This window comes from Puntigrus tetrazona, chromosome 20 (genome assembly GCF_018831695.1).
Source record: "Puntigrus tetrazona isolate hp1 chromosome 20, ASM1883169v1, whole genome shotgun sequence".
Taxonomy (NCBI): Eukaryota; Metazoa; Chordata; class Actinopteri; order Cypriniformes; family Cyprinidae; genus Puntigrus; species Puntigrus tetrazona.
Window position 1 is genome coordinate 3,220,650 of NC_056718.1, and position 18,312 is coordinate 3,238,961.

Below are 18,312 nucleotides of genomic sequence, written 5' to 3' on the forward strand. Positions count from 1 at the left end.
TACAATACAATAAAAGCCTCAGATTATCAGGTATATGTCTCTGCAGGCAACCTAATGGGAGTTACCAAATTAGGGCGTTTTGGTTGAATCATATGGTTGAACAAACAGAGATGACAAAAATATCATATCATGACAATAAACGAGGGGCTACGCGAGCTTTCATTTAACAGTTAGTTAAGAAAATTCAACGTCAGTGCATCGACTCTATCTGGCAAGTAAAAATCAATAAACAAAAACAATATACCCTTGCTACTTATGACTGGTTTGTGCAGGGTTTAGGGTCATATATGATAATGTTTTGAAATTATCGTTTAAATCTGTGTTGATTTTAAATTGTTTGTCATAAATCAACATCTCAGGAAAATGTCAAATCAGAAATGACTTTCTGTTATGAAACAGGACATCAATTTCAAACATGTACTCATACAACAAATTCATGTTTATTAGGCTATATATTAGGCTATATATTTACTCCCATTATTACACGTATTCATTATATTGTCCACACATGTAACAACCCTCCAAATGGTTTGTACAAATGTGTAACAGGACAACAGGACATAACTAAATTTTGTAATAAATAAAGGTAACTGGAACAATTCGATCCAGGTGTGGGGATGGGTAGGTTTAGGGGTGGAAATGGGTAGGTTTTAGAGATGGATATTGTATTGTAAGTGTAACATTCTGTATAACCATAATTTATATGGAAAGCCTGGCTACTGCTGTGTAACATCAGTAATTATATGGTAAATCTATAGGAATTTTGTACTTCAAGTATAACACTTTCTTTACCAAAAAGTGTTGTTAGTCCTGTTACACATATATTTTTATATAAAAAAAAGTGTTACCAATGTCTAGTTGCACATTTGTATTTATACATACCATTCAGTTAGATGTTATGTGTAGTTACACAAATATTACAGCTGTAACAATGTACGAATGTGTACTTACACTATGGTTGGGGAGAGGGGGGGCAGAGGTGTTCATGGTTTCAGGGAGAGATTGGAGTTAAGAGCTCTTACAGTCTGGGGGAAAAAGCTGTTGAGCATTCTGGCAGAGCGAGCTTTGATACTCCAGTATCTTCTACCTGATAGCAGGAGCTGGAAGAGGTTGAGAGAGAAGTGGATGGGGTCCTTCATTGTTAATGCTCAATCATCATTTAATTATTCACTTAATTAGCTTATTAACTTTAACTCTTGTTTAGAGGTAATTTAACTGTATATAGAGAGGAAACAAATGTTTTCTGAATAGATTTAATTTTACTCTGGGGAGTTTGCTGTGTAGTTACTAAGTACACAAGTATTAGGGCCATTTAATATAGTGGGACCATTTACCACTATGTCGTCAAACTTGCTGAGCAAAAGTGGGCGTTTCTCAAATTCTGGGCGTTTTCAAACTTCCCGGTGTTTCCTCATGCAATGTAGTCTAATAACGCCCTGATGTGGTAACTCTTATTACCTTTCTGCAGAGACCTGGATTCAGGATGTCAGTTGCTCAGTTTAATGCTTTAATTGCCAGCGTCACGTAGTCGGTGGGCAAGGAACTTTTGTGGTGTTTGTGCTGCGAGACGACGTAGATAAACTTTGCAAATTATAGTCAAAAGTTTAGAAGACAGTGTGTAAATGTGATTGACACAACGTGAGGTCGTATTTATTTTTAACGTGCAAAAATTTCGGACTCCGTGTGCAATGGCCTTTCCATTTACATTTAGTCATTCGGCCATGTAATTAATTTTAATGCTTAGTATACTTCACCTACCAAAACAGCTTGTCACAGGAACTGAATAATAGGCTACACAACAACTTCCGTTGTTCTATATCTTGATTGGATGGCTTAGACTTTTCACTCCGCAATATTTGCATAAAGAGAACGTGGACTTTCCCTTATTCACGTAGGACAGAACGTTTCCTGAACAAACCAAAAGCAGGTGTGCCGCTGTATACAGATTTACAGGAAGAGACAGGTAAGAAACAGGGAAAAAATATTTAATGCTTATGTTTAAACTGTTGTATGTGACAAAATGTAATCTATTTAAACGTTTTAATATAAATTATTGTTGTATTAAACTTTATATTAAGGTACCTAATTTCGTAAAGGTGAATAGTTCAAACGAGGCCTCATTAACTCTTATGTTCTTTTACTTCCTTAAACGTCCTGTATTGTTTCCTAATATTGTTTTCTAAATGTGAAGTTGTGTTATTTTGTGTTATTTCCATCAGATATCGCAATCTGAATATAGGAATACAGGAAAAGCAATGGAATCATTTCCAGGTAGGCAAATAAAAGGTTCCAGGTTTTGGGAAAGAAATGTTTAAGTAAAAAATATAAATTTTATTTTGGAAATCAGAACTGCATAGTGTTTCTCAACTGATTTTGATTTTATTCAGTAGTCGTATTTACTCTTGGAATTTGCAAAATCAAACAGAAGCATTGCTAATCCTTATAATTTGTAGCCTAAATAAGACAAATGTACATTGTCTCCTCTCCATATATTCTAAGATACTGTATTCATTAATAAGATTCTCTGTTTAAATGGAAACAACAGCAACAACAAGGAAAAAAACACTTGTTGAGAAATAATAATTAGCGCAACATTAGACTGGTAGAGGAAAGTTCAGAAGAATTTAATCAAAGCTAGAATGATCCCTTATTTTATATTGTGCAAGAAAAGAAGGCTAAATAAAAGCAATTTAATACACTTATTTTGATTCAAAATCTGCTTATAGAATTTATTTATATATTTGAATTTATTGACATTAAAAACCATAGTTTCTTGTGTTGTTGATTCTGATTGATATTACGAACAATAAGTCTTTAGGCCTATACAGTGCACAGCATAGGGAGTATAATTCATCTAAACAAAAATATATTTGTCTATTTCTAAATGATGTTTATACAATTTGTGGGAAGATACAAAATACCAGCAAAACTAAAGAAAAGAAGATTCAGGGTACAGTCATTTTTGTTGTGTATTTTATACAGGTTTAGCCTGTACAACAGTTAGATATGGTCCTCAAATCTGAGTGAATAAGAGTCATTACAGTCATCTGTATCAGCACCAGGGCTTTTCACTGATGCTCCATCTTGTATTTCTCCTTACAGCTTACAGATACACTTTGTCAAACCTTTATGCCTGTTGTGTATTCAATAAATAATTGCTGCTCTCAAGATATTACTAATACTTTCATAATTTCCAAATCACAAATTGTTTAAGCATGTAATGATATTCTATGGAATTGTGTGTTTCTACTTTTATAGCAACAGACTAGACAGGACCTTTTTGTGTTCTAAAATGACAGTGACTGAATTAATTATTTCTTTTTAAACCTTTTTTAAACACAGAGGCAGAATGAATAGTAGTTAAGAATACTAGTTTAATAGTATAAAAAGTAATTACTATTTTGAGTGGGACCAAATACACTCTGAAGCAGTGTTAATTTAACACTGAAGATCTTACTGTGTATTATTATTATTATTGTTATTATTATTATTATTATTATTATTATTATTATTATTATAGTCTCAGAAGACAATTAAACTTCAAACCCACTGATTTGTCATATCTAATACCTTACCAAGATGCTGGTCATTTTATTCTAAGATGCTTTAGTCTAAGATGTTGTGTATATACAGTATATATATAAACAATGTTTGATCCAATATGTCAACATTGGATCAAAAAAGTACACGAAGACAAGAACATATTTTGATTTAGGTTTTAGGACAACTTCATGAAAGATGGCCCATTTCAAATGTTGACCAGTGTAGATTGAATCATCATCAAGCCCTTTTTTATTCTTCCTATCTTGGTTAATCTAAATTTAGCGACTTCTAGAGTGCTTGTAATTCCAAATGAAAGATGTTTAAAGGTGTATCTGTGTTACGAATGTGGTAAGCTTTATACTTTCTAGCTGCAGAGGTATCTTCCAAAACCTGAGGGCGCATAAAAAATATTTAAGAAGGAAGGACATCTTATTTAAAATTACCTCGCCATTTTGTGTTACAGCTGGCACCATGAATGCACAATAGAGTCTGTCACTGTCATACCCCTATTATCTTCTCTCTATTTTAGCTTATTTTTTTTCTTTTGCAAAAGTGGCAGTGAAACTTCCATTGTGTTCCAGAGTGAAATTTCCCCACACAATTCAGTTGACCAGGGATGCACAATGTGACATTAATCTACTGTGACTCTATCTCTGTGAAATTAGCATGCATTAGTGTACTCCCGTACTCCCATGTTGGCTAAAACCATAGTAAAAACTCCCATCATTCACTGCAGCATGAATAATTATTGTCACCACTATTGGGGATCATATCATAAGTGTTCTAAATGCCAATAAAACATTAATAACTAAATCTCTGTTTTCAATTATAGCTTATGTAGTTGTACAATAAACTCAATCTGGTTAACAGTGAGTGAATCTGAAGCCTGTTTAGCTGGCTAACCTGATAAGTTTCAATTTAGTTTTCGGCAACTCTGGGTTTTAGGTACCATGTAATTAGTTTGGATAAAACCAAGAGCTGTGTGCTGTGTACTGTGTATGGTGCAGCCAGGCCAGGAGTTGGGGCTCCCTAGGGTGGGGGGTCATTGATAGATGTTGTGGTCTGATAGTCGATTGTTAATTCAAGAGGAACAATGCAGCTTTATTTCTGGTCATGGAACATTGGACTAGCTCCATACCCTCTTCAGGGTACTGGAGGGTTCATGTTAGTTTGCTCAACCAGTCCACATGTGCTTTGTGCATTTAGGGAAGACATATGATTGTGTCCCTCATGGTGTCCTGTGGGATGTGCTCTGGGAATATGGAATCCGGGGCCCTTTGCTAAAGGCTGTCCAGTCCCTGTTTAATCGGAGCAGGAGCCTGGTTTGCATTTCCGGCAGTCAATAACAATTTAACAATTGTTTAACAATACAGATTATATTATCAACATTATCAAATAGAAGAATAGATTGATAGTAATGTATAAGGCAGAGATTAAACACTTAATTTTTTATTTAAATGCAGAGATGATCTCTGTGATCAAATCACTAGATTTGGAACAGCTGAAGTTTGTTTATCAAGCATACAGAACGTGGGTCCAGGAAGGGTGCGTGAAGGAACTCGCCACGCCACTAGAGAAGCACGTTGTCAGACACCGTAGTCCAGGCGATGACTGCACACGTGTACCGCTGTCTCCACTGGCCAGCTAGGTAGTGGAGCACGTGGTTGTCGACTGCTTCCTGCAAACCCTTTCCCGATTGCATCGACAGACCCTCAGGATAAGGAATCTCACCAGCACCCTACACCAGCCCCACAACGGGAGGCGGGGGAGAGAGCGTCACCAAGGACTGCGCACAGCCCGCACCAATGTGGCTGGCAGGCTGAATCCTACTTGCTGGACCCCCAAGCGGAGCTCCTGAGACGGAAGTGAAGGTGAATTGACATATGTTTCAGGCCCTGCTCCACTCCGGTAACGCCATCAGCCTCGTCCAGTCTTTTGTGCTTGGGCCCTGCCTAGACAGCAAAACCTTTCTGCCTATCACCCTTGTGCACAGGGATACCCGACAAGTTCCAGCCCGTACTGTCACCATCACTGCCGCCCCAGGTACCTGGTCGGTAGAGGTGGGAATTCTAAAGGATCTGCTTGTTCCTGTCCTCTTTGGCCGAGACTGGCCGGGCATCAACTGCCTGCTTGCTGCTGTTGCTCAGCCTGCCAGCCCTCGAGGGAGCCATCGAAGATGGAGGCTGGCTCGAGGACCATGCCGCCAACTGGCTTTGTTGGCCTCAGACAGCGGGAGAGATCCTTCCAAAATCCTAACTCGTTTGTTGATGTGTTTCAACAGGTGATGGGAGGGGGTTCATTTGCCCAGGCTCAAAAGGAAGATGACTGCCTGAAACACTGCTGGCCTCAAGTTAGAGTCCTGGAGGGAAAGGACGTATGGCCTGGGCCCCATTCTCTCCCGAATTTCATTGTGGAAAATGGCCTGCTCTACTGTGTCGCAGTAGGGAGATGTTAACCGATCAAGGAACCCACACTTTGTCTTGGCTAATTGCTGACCTCTGCCGGCTGCTGGGGGTGAAGTAGCTCCAGACAACCGTATATCACCCATAAACAGATGGACTGGTCAAAAGTTTCAACAAGACCCTAAAACAGATGTTGTGACGCGTAACCGCTGAAGACCTCATGATCCCCTATGTTCTGTTCGGCATCTGAGAAGTGCCACAGGCATTGACAGGGTTCACCCCCTTTAAACTCCTGTTTGGCCGACAACCCCAAGGCCTCCTGGACATCACCAAAGAGGCCCTCCACACTGTGGTCGAACATGTGCGTGAGATGAGGGACCAAATTGACCGGATCATGCCATTAATCCGGGACCACTTGTGCAAAGCCCAGCAAGCCCAATTGTGCCACTACAACCGGACCACCCAACCACGGGAGTTCCAGCCTGGAGACCAGGTCATGATCCTCGTCCCGACCATGGCCTGCAAGTTCCTCGCCACCTGGCAGGACCCATGCACAGTCATTGAACAAATTGGCCCAGTAACCTAACATTTACCACAGCCAGGCCGCCGAAGGGCTGACCAGATTTACCACATCGACCTGCTGAAGAAGTGGGTTGGGACTAAGAACCAGGTTGCTGTGCTCGCCACCTCCGAACCTGTGGTTGTGGACATCAACCCGCATCTGTCATCTGCACAAAAGGGGGAACTCCAGCACCTGATCGGTCAGTGTTGACATAGGCTGCTCGACCACCTGGGAAGGGTCCGGTACATCTCAACCCTGGACCTCACGTAAGGCTACTTGCAAGTCCCACTGGCCGAGTCCGCCAAGCCCAAGACTGCCTTCTTCACACCAAGTGGGCCACTGGCAGTACCGGACCCTTCCCTTCGGCCTCCACAGGGCCACCGGTTCCAGAGGATGATGAATATCGTGCTACGGCCCCACCAGTCCTACACCACCAGGCGTTCCAAGCGGTGAAGAAAGTGCTGACATCTGAGTAGGTCCTCAGAGCTTTGGATTTCAGCTTCCCCTACCTGCTGCAGACAGATGCCTCCAACACGGGACTGGGAGCAGTGTCTTTGGATGTGGGAAAGACAGTGAAAGTAGACTCATCAGAGAACAATACATGTTTCACATTGTCCACAGCACAAGATTTTTGCTTCTGGTACCATTGAAACCAACGTTTGGCATTGGCACAAATGATTTGGCTATAGTCCAGCCATGTATATTGACCCTGTGGAGGTTCAGACAGACAGTTTTGGTGGAAATTTAATTCTGCACTGAATTGGGCAGCTGTTTTGTTTTTTTGGATACAATCCGAGTTAGCACCCGGACATCACTTTCAGGCAGCTTCCTCATTGCGTCCACATTTACTCCTGTTTAGATGTGATTCGTCCTTCTTGGTGATATGCTCTCATTACCCTGGAAACCCTTGATACATCACAAAGACTTGCTGTCTGGGTTACAGATGCGCCAGCAAGACGTGCATCAACAATTTGTCCTCTTTTGAACTCTGATATTACTCTACTAATTACACTCTGCTTTTACTGCAATCAATGAAGAAGCAATAGATGTATTTATGTATATATAGGTTTTACAATCAACAGATTAATGGTTTATGAATAAATTTAAATCTATGTAATGCACATACACATTTGAAGTCCAGTATTATTGAGACACACACAGACATCAAGAAGCAGAAAATGAATCTCAACAATGATGACAATCAACAAAATGCTTCTTGCTGCAGTGCATGCTGGGTAACACCACAGTAAAAACTCCCATCATGCAGTATGAAAAAGTATTGCCACCACTGTTGAGGATCATAAGATAAGTCTTGCAGTCCCATCGCAAAAAGGTGCAAAATCACTCTTGCGCACCTTCACCTGGTCTGTTCCTCGCTGGTGGAACGATCTGCCCGTTGCCACTAGGGCAGCAGAGTCACTAGCAATCTTCAAAAACCAACTCAAAACTCATCTTTTTCATTTACACTTGACCCAACATCGCTAGCACTTTCTTCTTCTTCCCCTGCTCTTTCCTATCCTATCTATATAAAAAAAAGCCTTGTGTCTGCGTTAGGTAAGCCAAGACCCCACTCAGAGCAGTTATGCACTGCTGCCCTTTTGTTGATATAAATTGCTTCTATTGCCTACCTCATTTGTAAATCACTTTGGATAAAAGCATCTGCTAAATGACTAAATGTAAATGTAAATGTAAGTATATGAGTTTGTGCCTAAACGCTTAAGATAATTTTGCTTTCTGACTTCAGCCACAGCCTTTATAGAAAAAAACAATGCCATAATTGTGGTCAGTGTTTACTTTAATTGGGCTCTTGATACTTTTAATAAGCTCACATTTGTTTGCTTCTAAGCAATTGCAATATTGTTTCACAGCAAACATTAGTGCATTGTTGACTCGAGGGCTTGTGGTAGCACATTAGCTTTTATTTTTTTTGCTTATAACTCATTTGAAGGAACATCATGAAGTGGTTTATTGGCTGACATTCAATTAGTACCAAAAATAAATACATAAATAATGCTATCATTTCCAATATAAAGGACTGTATCTGCTCTGACTTTTAGACATGAACAATTATAATTATATAATCCTTAACAGTGGTGACAATAATTATTCATACTGCAGTGCATGATGGGAGTTTTTACTATGGTTTTACCCAACATGCACTGCTGCATGAAAAACTCTGATTGTCACCATTGTTGAGATTCATATTCTACTTCTTGATGTACATCTACATCACACAGAAGTGCAATTTATGTATTACATAAACTTCTATTTATTCACAATAGCTATTAGAGCTGAGCTTTACTTTGCTGTAGTTCCACAACTGATTATGCAAAACCTATTTCCAGAAAAAAGAAATGCTCATGTAACCAAACACGCTCAAGATGGTTTCATAAAATTCTTAATGTAACGCATTTATTTAATCTGTGGCTGAAATCAGTTGTAGGTATTGTTTTGTTTTGTTTTTTTCTTCATTGATGTTGATTGTTAACAGCAAGTGTTCATTACTAATTCCCAATCATCATTTTATTTCTCACTTAATTAGATCATTAACTTTATCTCTGGTTTAAAGTTCATTTAACTCCTATTTAGAGAGGAACCAAATGTTCTCTGAATAGAGTTAATTTTACTTTGTGCGGGAGTTTGTTGTGTAGCTATTTCCCTGCATTTATCATGTGTGAATCCCTGGTCACCGACAGAGAGATATAAACTATGTGGCAAGCGGTGCAGGTGACAATGCAAGGAGAAGCCATTTACTCACTGTAATGACGGAGGATTTACTTACTGCTGCTTTTTGATGAGCTTGTAAGAGTTAGTAGACATGTAGATGCAAACTAATAAGAATAAGTCAATATGTGATTGACATGTATTTACAAAGCTACTTATAGTTATAGTGTTCTATTAACACACACTGCAGCGTTAATTTAACACTGGGGATCTTACTGTGTAGAAGAATGTCTAAAATGGACTATCGAAAAGTGTAACCTTTTTAGTTTATATCAGGAAATATCTTGATTTTTTTATATGTAAATGTGTTTTGCATCTTTATAGATTGTTATTTGATTTAATAACATTCCCATTAAACATATACTCTTAGAAATAAAGGTTGTCACTGGGATGGTACCTTTTTAAAAAGGTACATGCTAAAGGGTCCTTATCTAAGGTATATATTAGTACTCAAATTGTACATATTTGAACCTAATAGGTACAAAAGTGTACCTTTTAATAAAGTACCACCCACGTGACCGCTTTTGTACCTTTATTTCTAAGAAACTTCACCTCCAACTGTATTGTGATTCATTTAACATCTTAATTGACCTGAATTGCCACATTTTTATTACTGATTTTCAGGATACATAATTACATGTGACCTATTTTTAGACAAGGATGCCACCAGCTGAGAACCACTATATAGCTGCATTACTACTTTTAAGTGCCTCTAAAAGGTGTTTAGTTTAATCAATCCATTTCCAATCAATTTCATTATTAATGATTGATAATTATTGATTATGTTCATAATGCTCCAACCACAAACCTCTCTCTACATTTGTTTACTTTTTTTGTTTCCCCAGACTGCTGTCCACATCTTAGTATGCCTGTAGAAACCGATGAGTCTATGACCTTGTCTTCTCTCAATCTGGCCTGGCCTGCTTGCCAGCAGTGTCAATCACATACCCTTAAAAACACAGGAAAAAGGGGTAGATTCATCCCAGAAATGTGTGTTCCTGATGCAAGTAGATTGGATTGTCTAGATCGAAACACTCCCCTAGACCCTAGACTTAGGGGTCAGCCCCCTCACCAACCTTTCCATAAGTGAGTCACAACACACAGAGAGCGCTACAGGCTTGCCCAGTCTCTACTTGCCTCAAAGTTCTGGAAGTCACCTTCAGAAAGACTATAGAGCCCACATGGATCTGAGTGAAGATTTCTCAGGCATCAGTCTTCAAAATCTCTGCAGTTCCCCTGTCCTATGTTCACACATCCAAAACCCTGTGAATGAAGATGAGGAGAGTCTGGAAAAGCCTAGCCCTCTTCGCTCTTACCTCAGAGAGGATTTCTGCAGATATTCCTCAGCAAAGCAGCCAGGATTTTACGGTATGCCTGTTATTGGTGTTATTAGGTGTGTCATAAAATTCAAATATTTCAGTATTATCAAAATGTTAAACTGAGCTGAAAGTAATATCCCGATCCCCCAAACCAAGAACATAGTTTTTATTCAAAATCACATGCCATGCCATGTCACTGTCATTTTGTTTCTGTTTTCACACTGGCACAGTAAGGAAAAAAAAAAAAAAACATGTCTTATGCTGTTAACCCTTAACCCAGTAACATTTTCTATAAAAAAACAGTAATATAATGTAGAAAACAATACATTTTGGGTAATATTTGACATTTTAAAGAAAACAGCCTATAGTAATATGCGAAATAACAGAGCTCAAAGTTACCCTTATCCACTATTCTCTGCATTAATTTACTTTAACAAGTGAATGAACTCAGACTCTGCTGAACACCTGATGATAACAAGCAGAATCACAGAAGTATAGAGAAACAAGACCAAAAGAAAAGAGAGAAAAAAAAAACAGAAACATAAAAAGAACTGACTTCCAGCTCAGCTTTAATACCCTTTCACACTGAATGTTTGCAGTTGCAGATTTGGAGGTCAGTGTTTGCTTTAGGTGTGCCCTTAAACCTTCCTTGACTCTTTTTTTTTTTTTTTGTCTGGTCTGTTCGAAAAGCTTTTTTGCAAGAAATGCTGAGTCAAATGATTTTGGTTGTGTTACCATGATCCTATCGTTAGAATGGAATCTGAATTTCTGATCTTAACCATTGTTAAAGGGGTCTTATGATGCACTTTCAAATATTATTTTCTATTTGGAGTCTTACAAGCTTTTAGATGCATATATAAGATTCCTAAAGTTGCAGCTCCTTTTAAACATCTAAGTGGCTCCTATGTCACAGAGTGGATTTATTTTTATAACAATCGCCCAAATGTTTAAGCAAAGAAAAAAGGCATAATTAGTTATAGTTAATTTCACCACTGTGTTCTGAACAAAAGCACTGACAGCTAGTTAACAGAAATAAAGCACCATTCTTCTTTTTGTGCATTTGATGCATACTTTTCCTTTTACTTGATTGTCTTGTAAAATGTAATCACAAAAGGTAGAAATTACAAAATTTTGTAAATAACAAAACATACACATTTATAAACATTCACTAAGATTCAAGGAGTTAAAGAAACAAAGTGCGTTAATGACGTGCACATATATACAAAAATGATTGCATAGCTTAGTTAGAATATTAGCTATCAGACTGGGCTTTTCACACTGATTAGAGATATAAACTGTCATGAGACTTTGAACATGATTTGGGCTCACTAGAAATTTCATTGCACTTGTTTGTGATCTCAGCAGTGTCCTCACCTGTGTTTTCTGTGATTTGCTCTGTTCTTGACAACCACAACCTCTGCACTTAATCAATGCTTTACTGTCTCCTGCCACATGCTTAGTGGAAGCACAATATCTAAAACAAATAGACTGCTTCTAAACGTACCACACTTGTGAAGTGGATGCTGCTTACTATGCATAATGTAGACCTTGTCTGGTTCTACAGTTTCTATCCTGGTATGATTGGGTAGTTTTCTTGACAAAGACAGAAGTTCCATCAGCTTTTGTGCTTTTTTTTAAACACCCAGAATACAAAACTAGGATAATTTCTAGTTCTTGCTTGTCTATAAATTTTGATGTCTGAATGGGCGTTTTTCTGCAATGGGGTTTACTCCTTTCACTGTGTCGAGGTAAACAAGTCCAGACAATCGACCACTCTCCTTTACTTACTGCAGCTCAAGCAGCAAATCTCCAAGGTCTCTTAGATGATGAGTATCTGTTTGTGAAGTGAAGAAAAGCATCTAGTTTTTTAATGTTGCCTGCATGTTAAAACCTGGACATCCATAGCAGTTCTCCAGGTGATGGCACATTGCTCCAACTCATAAAGTAGGATTACTGTTGTAAACTGCTTTGATTTGTTTGCCATGACTAGAACAATCAGGACCAAGTCATCTGACGAGAATGTTGATCTCTTCCCTACTAGTTAACTTGAGTTCACTGGTTACAGCTTTAAAAGATGCTTTCCAAACAGAGTCATTTTCAGGGCAGTCACCAAAACGAAACAAGCTAGAACTCACTATTTCTTTTCACAGCAAATATGTAGTGAATTCACTGGCATGTAGCTGTGTTGAAGCAGAACATCGAACAGGTACTTGAGAAGCCGGGTCTGATTTTATGCTTTGTTTATACTGGATAGCTTTGATGCATTACTTTATTATCTTCATCAAATGGCTCAGTCTTTACAGAACACTGATGACTATGTTGAACTTTGTTTTCCCGTCAAAGGCACTGTCTCTGCATTACCTGGAGCAAGTAAACTAAGTGAGCCTGCGATATAGCTCTGCATCACATAACACATAATCCATCCTCTTTGTTAGCTGCAGCCTCATAAATGTCTGCTTCTGCAGATGCTGCTACAGCTTCTTTCTGCAGTTTTAACATACAGTTCAGCCTCAACCTCTGCTTTCCTTCGTGTTGTTTTAGCTAGTGTTTTTTGTTGATGCTCTTCTATTTGGGCTCTTTCTTTCATCACGACTGCTTCTTTTTCTGCATAGGAGGCCTTTACTTTAATCAATCACTTTTATTTATATAGCACTTTTCACAACACATACTGTATGAAAGCACTGAACAGTATTAAACAGGTGCTAGTGATGTATAATGACAAGATTAATACTTTTTTTTTTTCAATTTTTTTCAAGACTAATATTAGCATAGATGCCATTCTCCTTACGATGTAATGAGTGCATTGTGTGTTATGGGGAGTGTTCCAAGACTAATTAACGCAGCATAAAAATCCTTTAACAGATTTGAATAAAAGAAGTGTACTAGAGTGGTATGTCTAAGCTAGGTTAATGAGATGTGTCTTTTAATCTAGATTTATAATGACAGCGTGTCTGCGCTGCAGTTGATTTTGATATTCTAGGTATTATTATCAAATGGCCAGAGTTTTGAGAATGCAGTGGACATGCAGGACTATAATGTGATAAGAGCTAGCTCAAGTATTGAGGAGCTTAACCATTCAGGGTTTTATAAATAATTAACAAGGTTTTAACATCTATCCAATGACAGAACCGGGCTAATATGGTCATGCTTCCTAGTTTTAATAAGGACTCTGGCTGCTGCGTTTTTTGACCAGCTGAAGTTTGTTTATCAAGCATACAGAACAACCACTCAATAAAGCCAGGATATTTTCCTGAACGAGGGTGACTGCGCTGCTCCAATCCAGGATGGGTTTACCATTTACCTTGATGTCTACCTTTGGTGCTCCAAGGGGTGGTTCCTGGTGAACGATACAGCTTGCCAGTCACGTCCTAGTGGCAAGTGCTGAGTCCTCATTGGGCATCGACTCATCAGGCACACCCTCCAGGTGTGCGTTGCTCTTTTATAGCTAGAGGGAAATGAGTAGAAGCTGTGACCGATCAGCTGGTGATGGGTGTGTCCAGGTGCTCCTCGTCTGTTTCCAGGGCGATGCTGATGGTTTCTCTGGGCGCTCGTCATAATATGTTCACACATTAGAAAAAAAATACTGTCTGAATAAGACTCCTCTCACAGAGTGGGGGAGTTAAAATAAACAAATAAATGTGATTGCACATATATTAACACTGGGATATGTTTTTCTAGAATTTAAATGCATAAAAAAAGAAGATTTCAGATTGTATTTACACTGATAATCACTGATAATTTTTAGGTATTGAAATCTTAATTTTCATATTTCCTGGACCAATTTCTTTTGTGGACCGAACTTGCATACTAGGCCTCAGCTATAACAACAGTGATTGACAGCAGATTAGAATAGACATTTGAGGACAGTGAAGTCCACAGCCTGGCATTATGGAAATAAACCCAATAGGTGATTGGTAATTGACTGGGATTTCTGACACAAATTTTTGTTATTCTGCAAAGAGAAGAAAAATTACAAGGGTAACCGCTAAAAAAATGGCTACAGAGCATTACTAATTATTTTTGTTATTGGTATTACTATTAGGCAATTATATTATTAATACTGAGCAATTCTGCCCTGAGAGCAGGCTAATGCTAACAGACTGATTAAATGTCACTGAGATTTGAACAAGTTCTTTTTGTGTTCAAGTTCTCATATCAGTTTCAGACAGCGTGCACTGAAAAAAAACATGTTTTACTCTCACAAACAGCTTTGGTGTGATGAAGCACTCGAATAAAAATGCATGCTATATGATATTTAGTCCATGATTGTTTGTTCTGTGCATCTTTGTTCACTACTTCTGTTGGGTCTGGATGCCACTTTAAGGTTCTTTACCTGCCCGAAGACAACTCCATAACAGACACGAGAATTTGTTCCGAATGTGTAACTGGCAAGTGACATCACTGCAGTTGCAAGGGAAGTAAACTGTTTCCAGCTCTCTTCAGTTTGCTTCTGAAACGCAGCCCCTCACACATCTTTATTTATACATAAAGAAAGAGCAACCCCCATAAAAAGGTCACAATAGGGCACATTCCTTTCTTGTGGGTGCTTGATCCTAATTAGATATAATTTAGATGGAATCTGCTTGGGGGAGAATTCAGCAAGGTGTCGGCTCTGGACAGCGTCCTGTCCTTTGTGAGCGTGTTGCCAAACTCTTTACACACACACACACACAGAAGTTCTTCAAAACCACTTTGATATATAAGACAATAATGTCAATAAAAGTACGAAACAAGAATAGTAGTTCCAACAACTTCCTTTCTTATTAAACATATTTTTCATGAAAATACACTCACCTTTGAATAAATGCCTCTCTTGTGGCAAATGAAATGTATCTGTCAGAAGTATTTCATTCACACATTCAAGTTTCCTGCCCCTGCCCCTGTTGTACAGATTCAACCAAGAAAAATTATTGCTTCAATTTCATTTCTGCCCTCAGAACATGTTTAAGTAAGGACAACTTCTCAAAAATTCTGTCGTTACCAACAGAGTTCAACAGAACTTGTGCTCCTAATCATGGTTTAGGGAAAAACACTTTTGCAAGTTTGATTTTATTTGTTGAGTTGTTACTGAGAACCATCAGGTGTAAATGGAATAAAAAAATAAATAAAAATAAAATGTTTACTATTTTGGTGACTAGTGTTGTCTTTAGTTTTAGTTTAAGTTTTAGTGGTCTTTAGTCACTTGGTCACTGACTGTGTTTCTTTTTCTTTTTCTTCCAGATGAGTACCTGCCAGAGGTTTTATATCACTGGAATAAGCCGCCTGCAAATGATCCACAGGCCAACTATCTCCTGCATCCTTTCCTACCTAAGCATGCAAGGTATTATGCAAGTTTTTTTTTTTTTAAACCTTTTTTTTGCAATACATAATTTGCCAGCTATCAATCTTAAAATTCCACTTTTAAACAACAAATGTAAAAGCAGAAATCTTGATACAATTTCTATGAATGCACGTCCTATCATTCATAGGACTTGCATTCATAGAAATAGTTTTTTCAAGATCCAGTTGTCACAGGTGTGGTTTAGCGCAAAGGAGCACACGACAAGTAAAATAAACTTAAACATATTTAATCCTCTAAACGGGCAAAATAAATATATACAGGAAGGCAGAACATAAACCAGGCAGACCATAAACCAGGTATGGACCTCGATGATTGGACAAACTGAATACAAATACACAGGACTTAAATACACAAGGAAATTGACTAAATTAACAAGAAACAGGTGAAGACAATGACACAATTAATAGGAACGGAAGGTAGGGCAAACAGAGCACATGACACAAGACAAAAACAATAACACAGAGAGTCCAAAGACATGACACCAGTAGGGCTGCTTTTATTTTTGCTATAGCTTGAGATACTAGGATCTTTTGAAACATCCATCCCAATAAAAAAACAGAGACAACAGAAACATAAACATCTTTAAAAAGGCAGTAAAAATTTTAATTTGGGATTTTTGAATAAAAAAGGTTTAAGAATGTACTGATATGCTATTTACAGATGTACAATTCTGAGATATGTTATATGTAGTTGTACAGTTTTAATTGCTTTAAAAAATAGTCTGACAGGGTGCTGACCTGAAGAAACAGTTCAAAGTGAAAGTGGGCCTCCAGAGCACTAAACACACAGTACATTATTTACATGGTACTGTGACGAGTCGGCTGCCCCTCCTCTTTATTGTCACCATCACCCCGTCCTTTATTCGCCGCCCTTCACCAGGCTCCCGACGGGAGTGGGTGTGTTCGAGAGGAGGGGCGGGTATTGTTCAGGTCTGGTGGCGTGTGACGAGGCACACCTGAAGTGAGTTAGCCTCGTTACCATCGCCGTTAAGTACCGAACGCGCCTGTCCTCGGGAGACCGGTCTCTTCCCCCGTGCATGCACGCTGGTGTCCTCGTGGGTCCAGGAAGGGTGCGCGATGGACCTCACCCCCGCCGTCCGAGACGGGCTCATCCCACTCTGCCGCCCGAGCAAAGGCGCGCGGAGATGCGCGGAAGAAGCCGCCGCCCCTCGCCCCCCGGACCAGAAGAAGGGGAGCGCGTGTGACCGCCGGACTCCGCCCCTTACCTGGACCCTTCCCCCCTGGAACACGGCCTCAACCTGCACTTTCCCCGGAGCACGACGAGGACACCAGATCCCCCTTTTATTTGGACACTTTCCCCTGGACACTTTATTTTGTATATTATTATTTTGTTAATAAAAAAAGCCTCTCCGAGGCCTGACGCCACGCCCACTGTGTCTGTCGTTGGCTCCTCCCGTCACAGTGGTGGAGAATGCGGGCAAGGCGGAGCTTAGACGGCACAGTTGGGCGACATCTGATGACGTCATCCCCTCTCGCTGGTACCCATGCCGGGACGGAGGAACAACGGAGACTCGCTCCCAGCCACCAGGAAGGGTAAGTGACGCTTGCGTTTACTGTCATTTACCCGGTGGCTGGTTGAGCATTTCGACTAATTCCCGGTTTCTCTGTCCCGGTGCGAGAGGGGAGTTGCCCGGAGAGGAATCCCTGCCCCGCCCACTCTGACCGCTGGAGCCTGGTTGAGGAAGGTAGCACTCCTGCGTGGGTGGCGACCGCCTGACGGGGTTGACGCTTGGGGAGGGGAATGTGACGAGTCGGCTGCCCCTCCTCTTTATTGTCACCATCACCCCGTCCTTTACTGGCCGCCCTTCACCAGGCTCCCGACGGGAGTGGGTGTGTTCGAGAGGAGGGGCGGGTATTGTTCAGGTCTGGCGCGTGTGACGAGGCACACCTGAAGTGAGTTAGCCTCGTTACCGTCGCCGTTAAGTACCGAACGCGCCTCTCCTCGGGAGACCGGTCTCTTCCCGTGCATGCACGCGCTGGTGTCCTCGTGGGTCCAGGAAGGGTGCGCGATGGACCTCACCCCCGCCGTCCGAGACGGGCTCATCCCACTCTGCCGCCCGGAGCAAAGACGCGACGGAGATGCCGCGGAAGAAGCCGCCGCCCCTCGCGCCCCGGACCAGCAGAAGGGGAGCGCGTGTGACCGCCGGACTCTGCCCCTTACCTGGACCCTTCCCCCCTGGAACACGGCCTCAACCTGCACTTTCCCCGGAGCACGACGAGGACACCAGATCCCCCTTTTATTTGGACACTTTCCCCTGGACACTTTATTTTGTATTATTTTGATTTTGTTAATAAAAAGCCTCTCCGAGGCCTGACGCCACGCCCACTGTGTCTGTTGTTGGCTCCTCCCGTCACAGTACATACATTGTAAATATCTTGTACCTACAGACAAATTTGTGGT

The 18,312-nt window shown here is 40.2% G+C and overlaps 1 protein-coding gene and 1 long non-coding RNA gene across 2 annotated transcripts in view; both read left to right on the forward strand.

Annotated features, from left to right (window-relative positions):
* The first annotated feature begins 1,573 nt into the window (after positions 1-1,573).
* On the forward strand, positions 1,574-10,254 carry LOC122325047. The gene is made up of 3 exons (XR_006247252.1): positions 1,574-1,963; positions 2,220-2,271; positions 10,077-10,254. It is a non-coding gene; the product is annotated as an uncharacterized LOC122325047 (long non-coding RNA).
* Positions 10,255-10,282: 28 nt separating this feature from the next.
* The window catches only part of LOC122325046 (E3 ubiquitin ligase TRAF3IP2-like), a 36,241-nt gene continuing 28,211 nt past the window's right edge, over positions 10,283-18,312 (forward strand). Inside the window, exons 1-2 of the mRNA XM_043219880.1 lie at positions 10,283-10,599; positions 15,771-15,870. Of these exons, the coding sequence (XP_043075815.1) occupies positions 10,413-10,599; positions 15,771-15,870 (287 nt within the window). The 5' untranslated portion in view covers positions 10,283-10,412. The remainder of the gene's footprint in view (positions 10,600-15,770; positions 15,871-18,312) is intronic.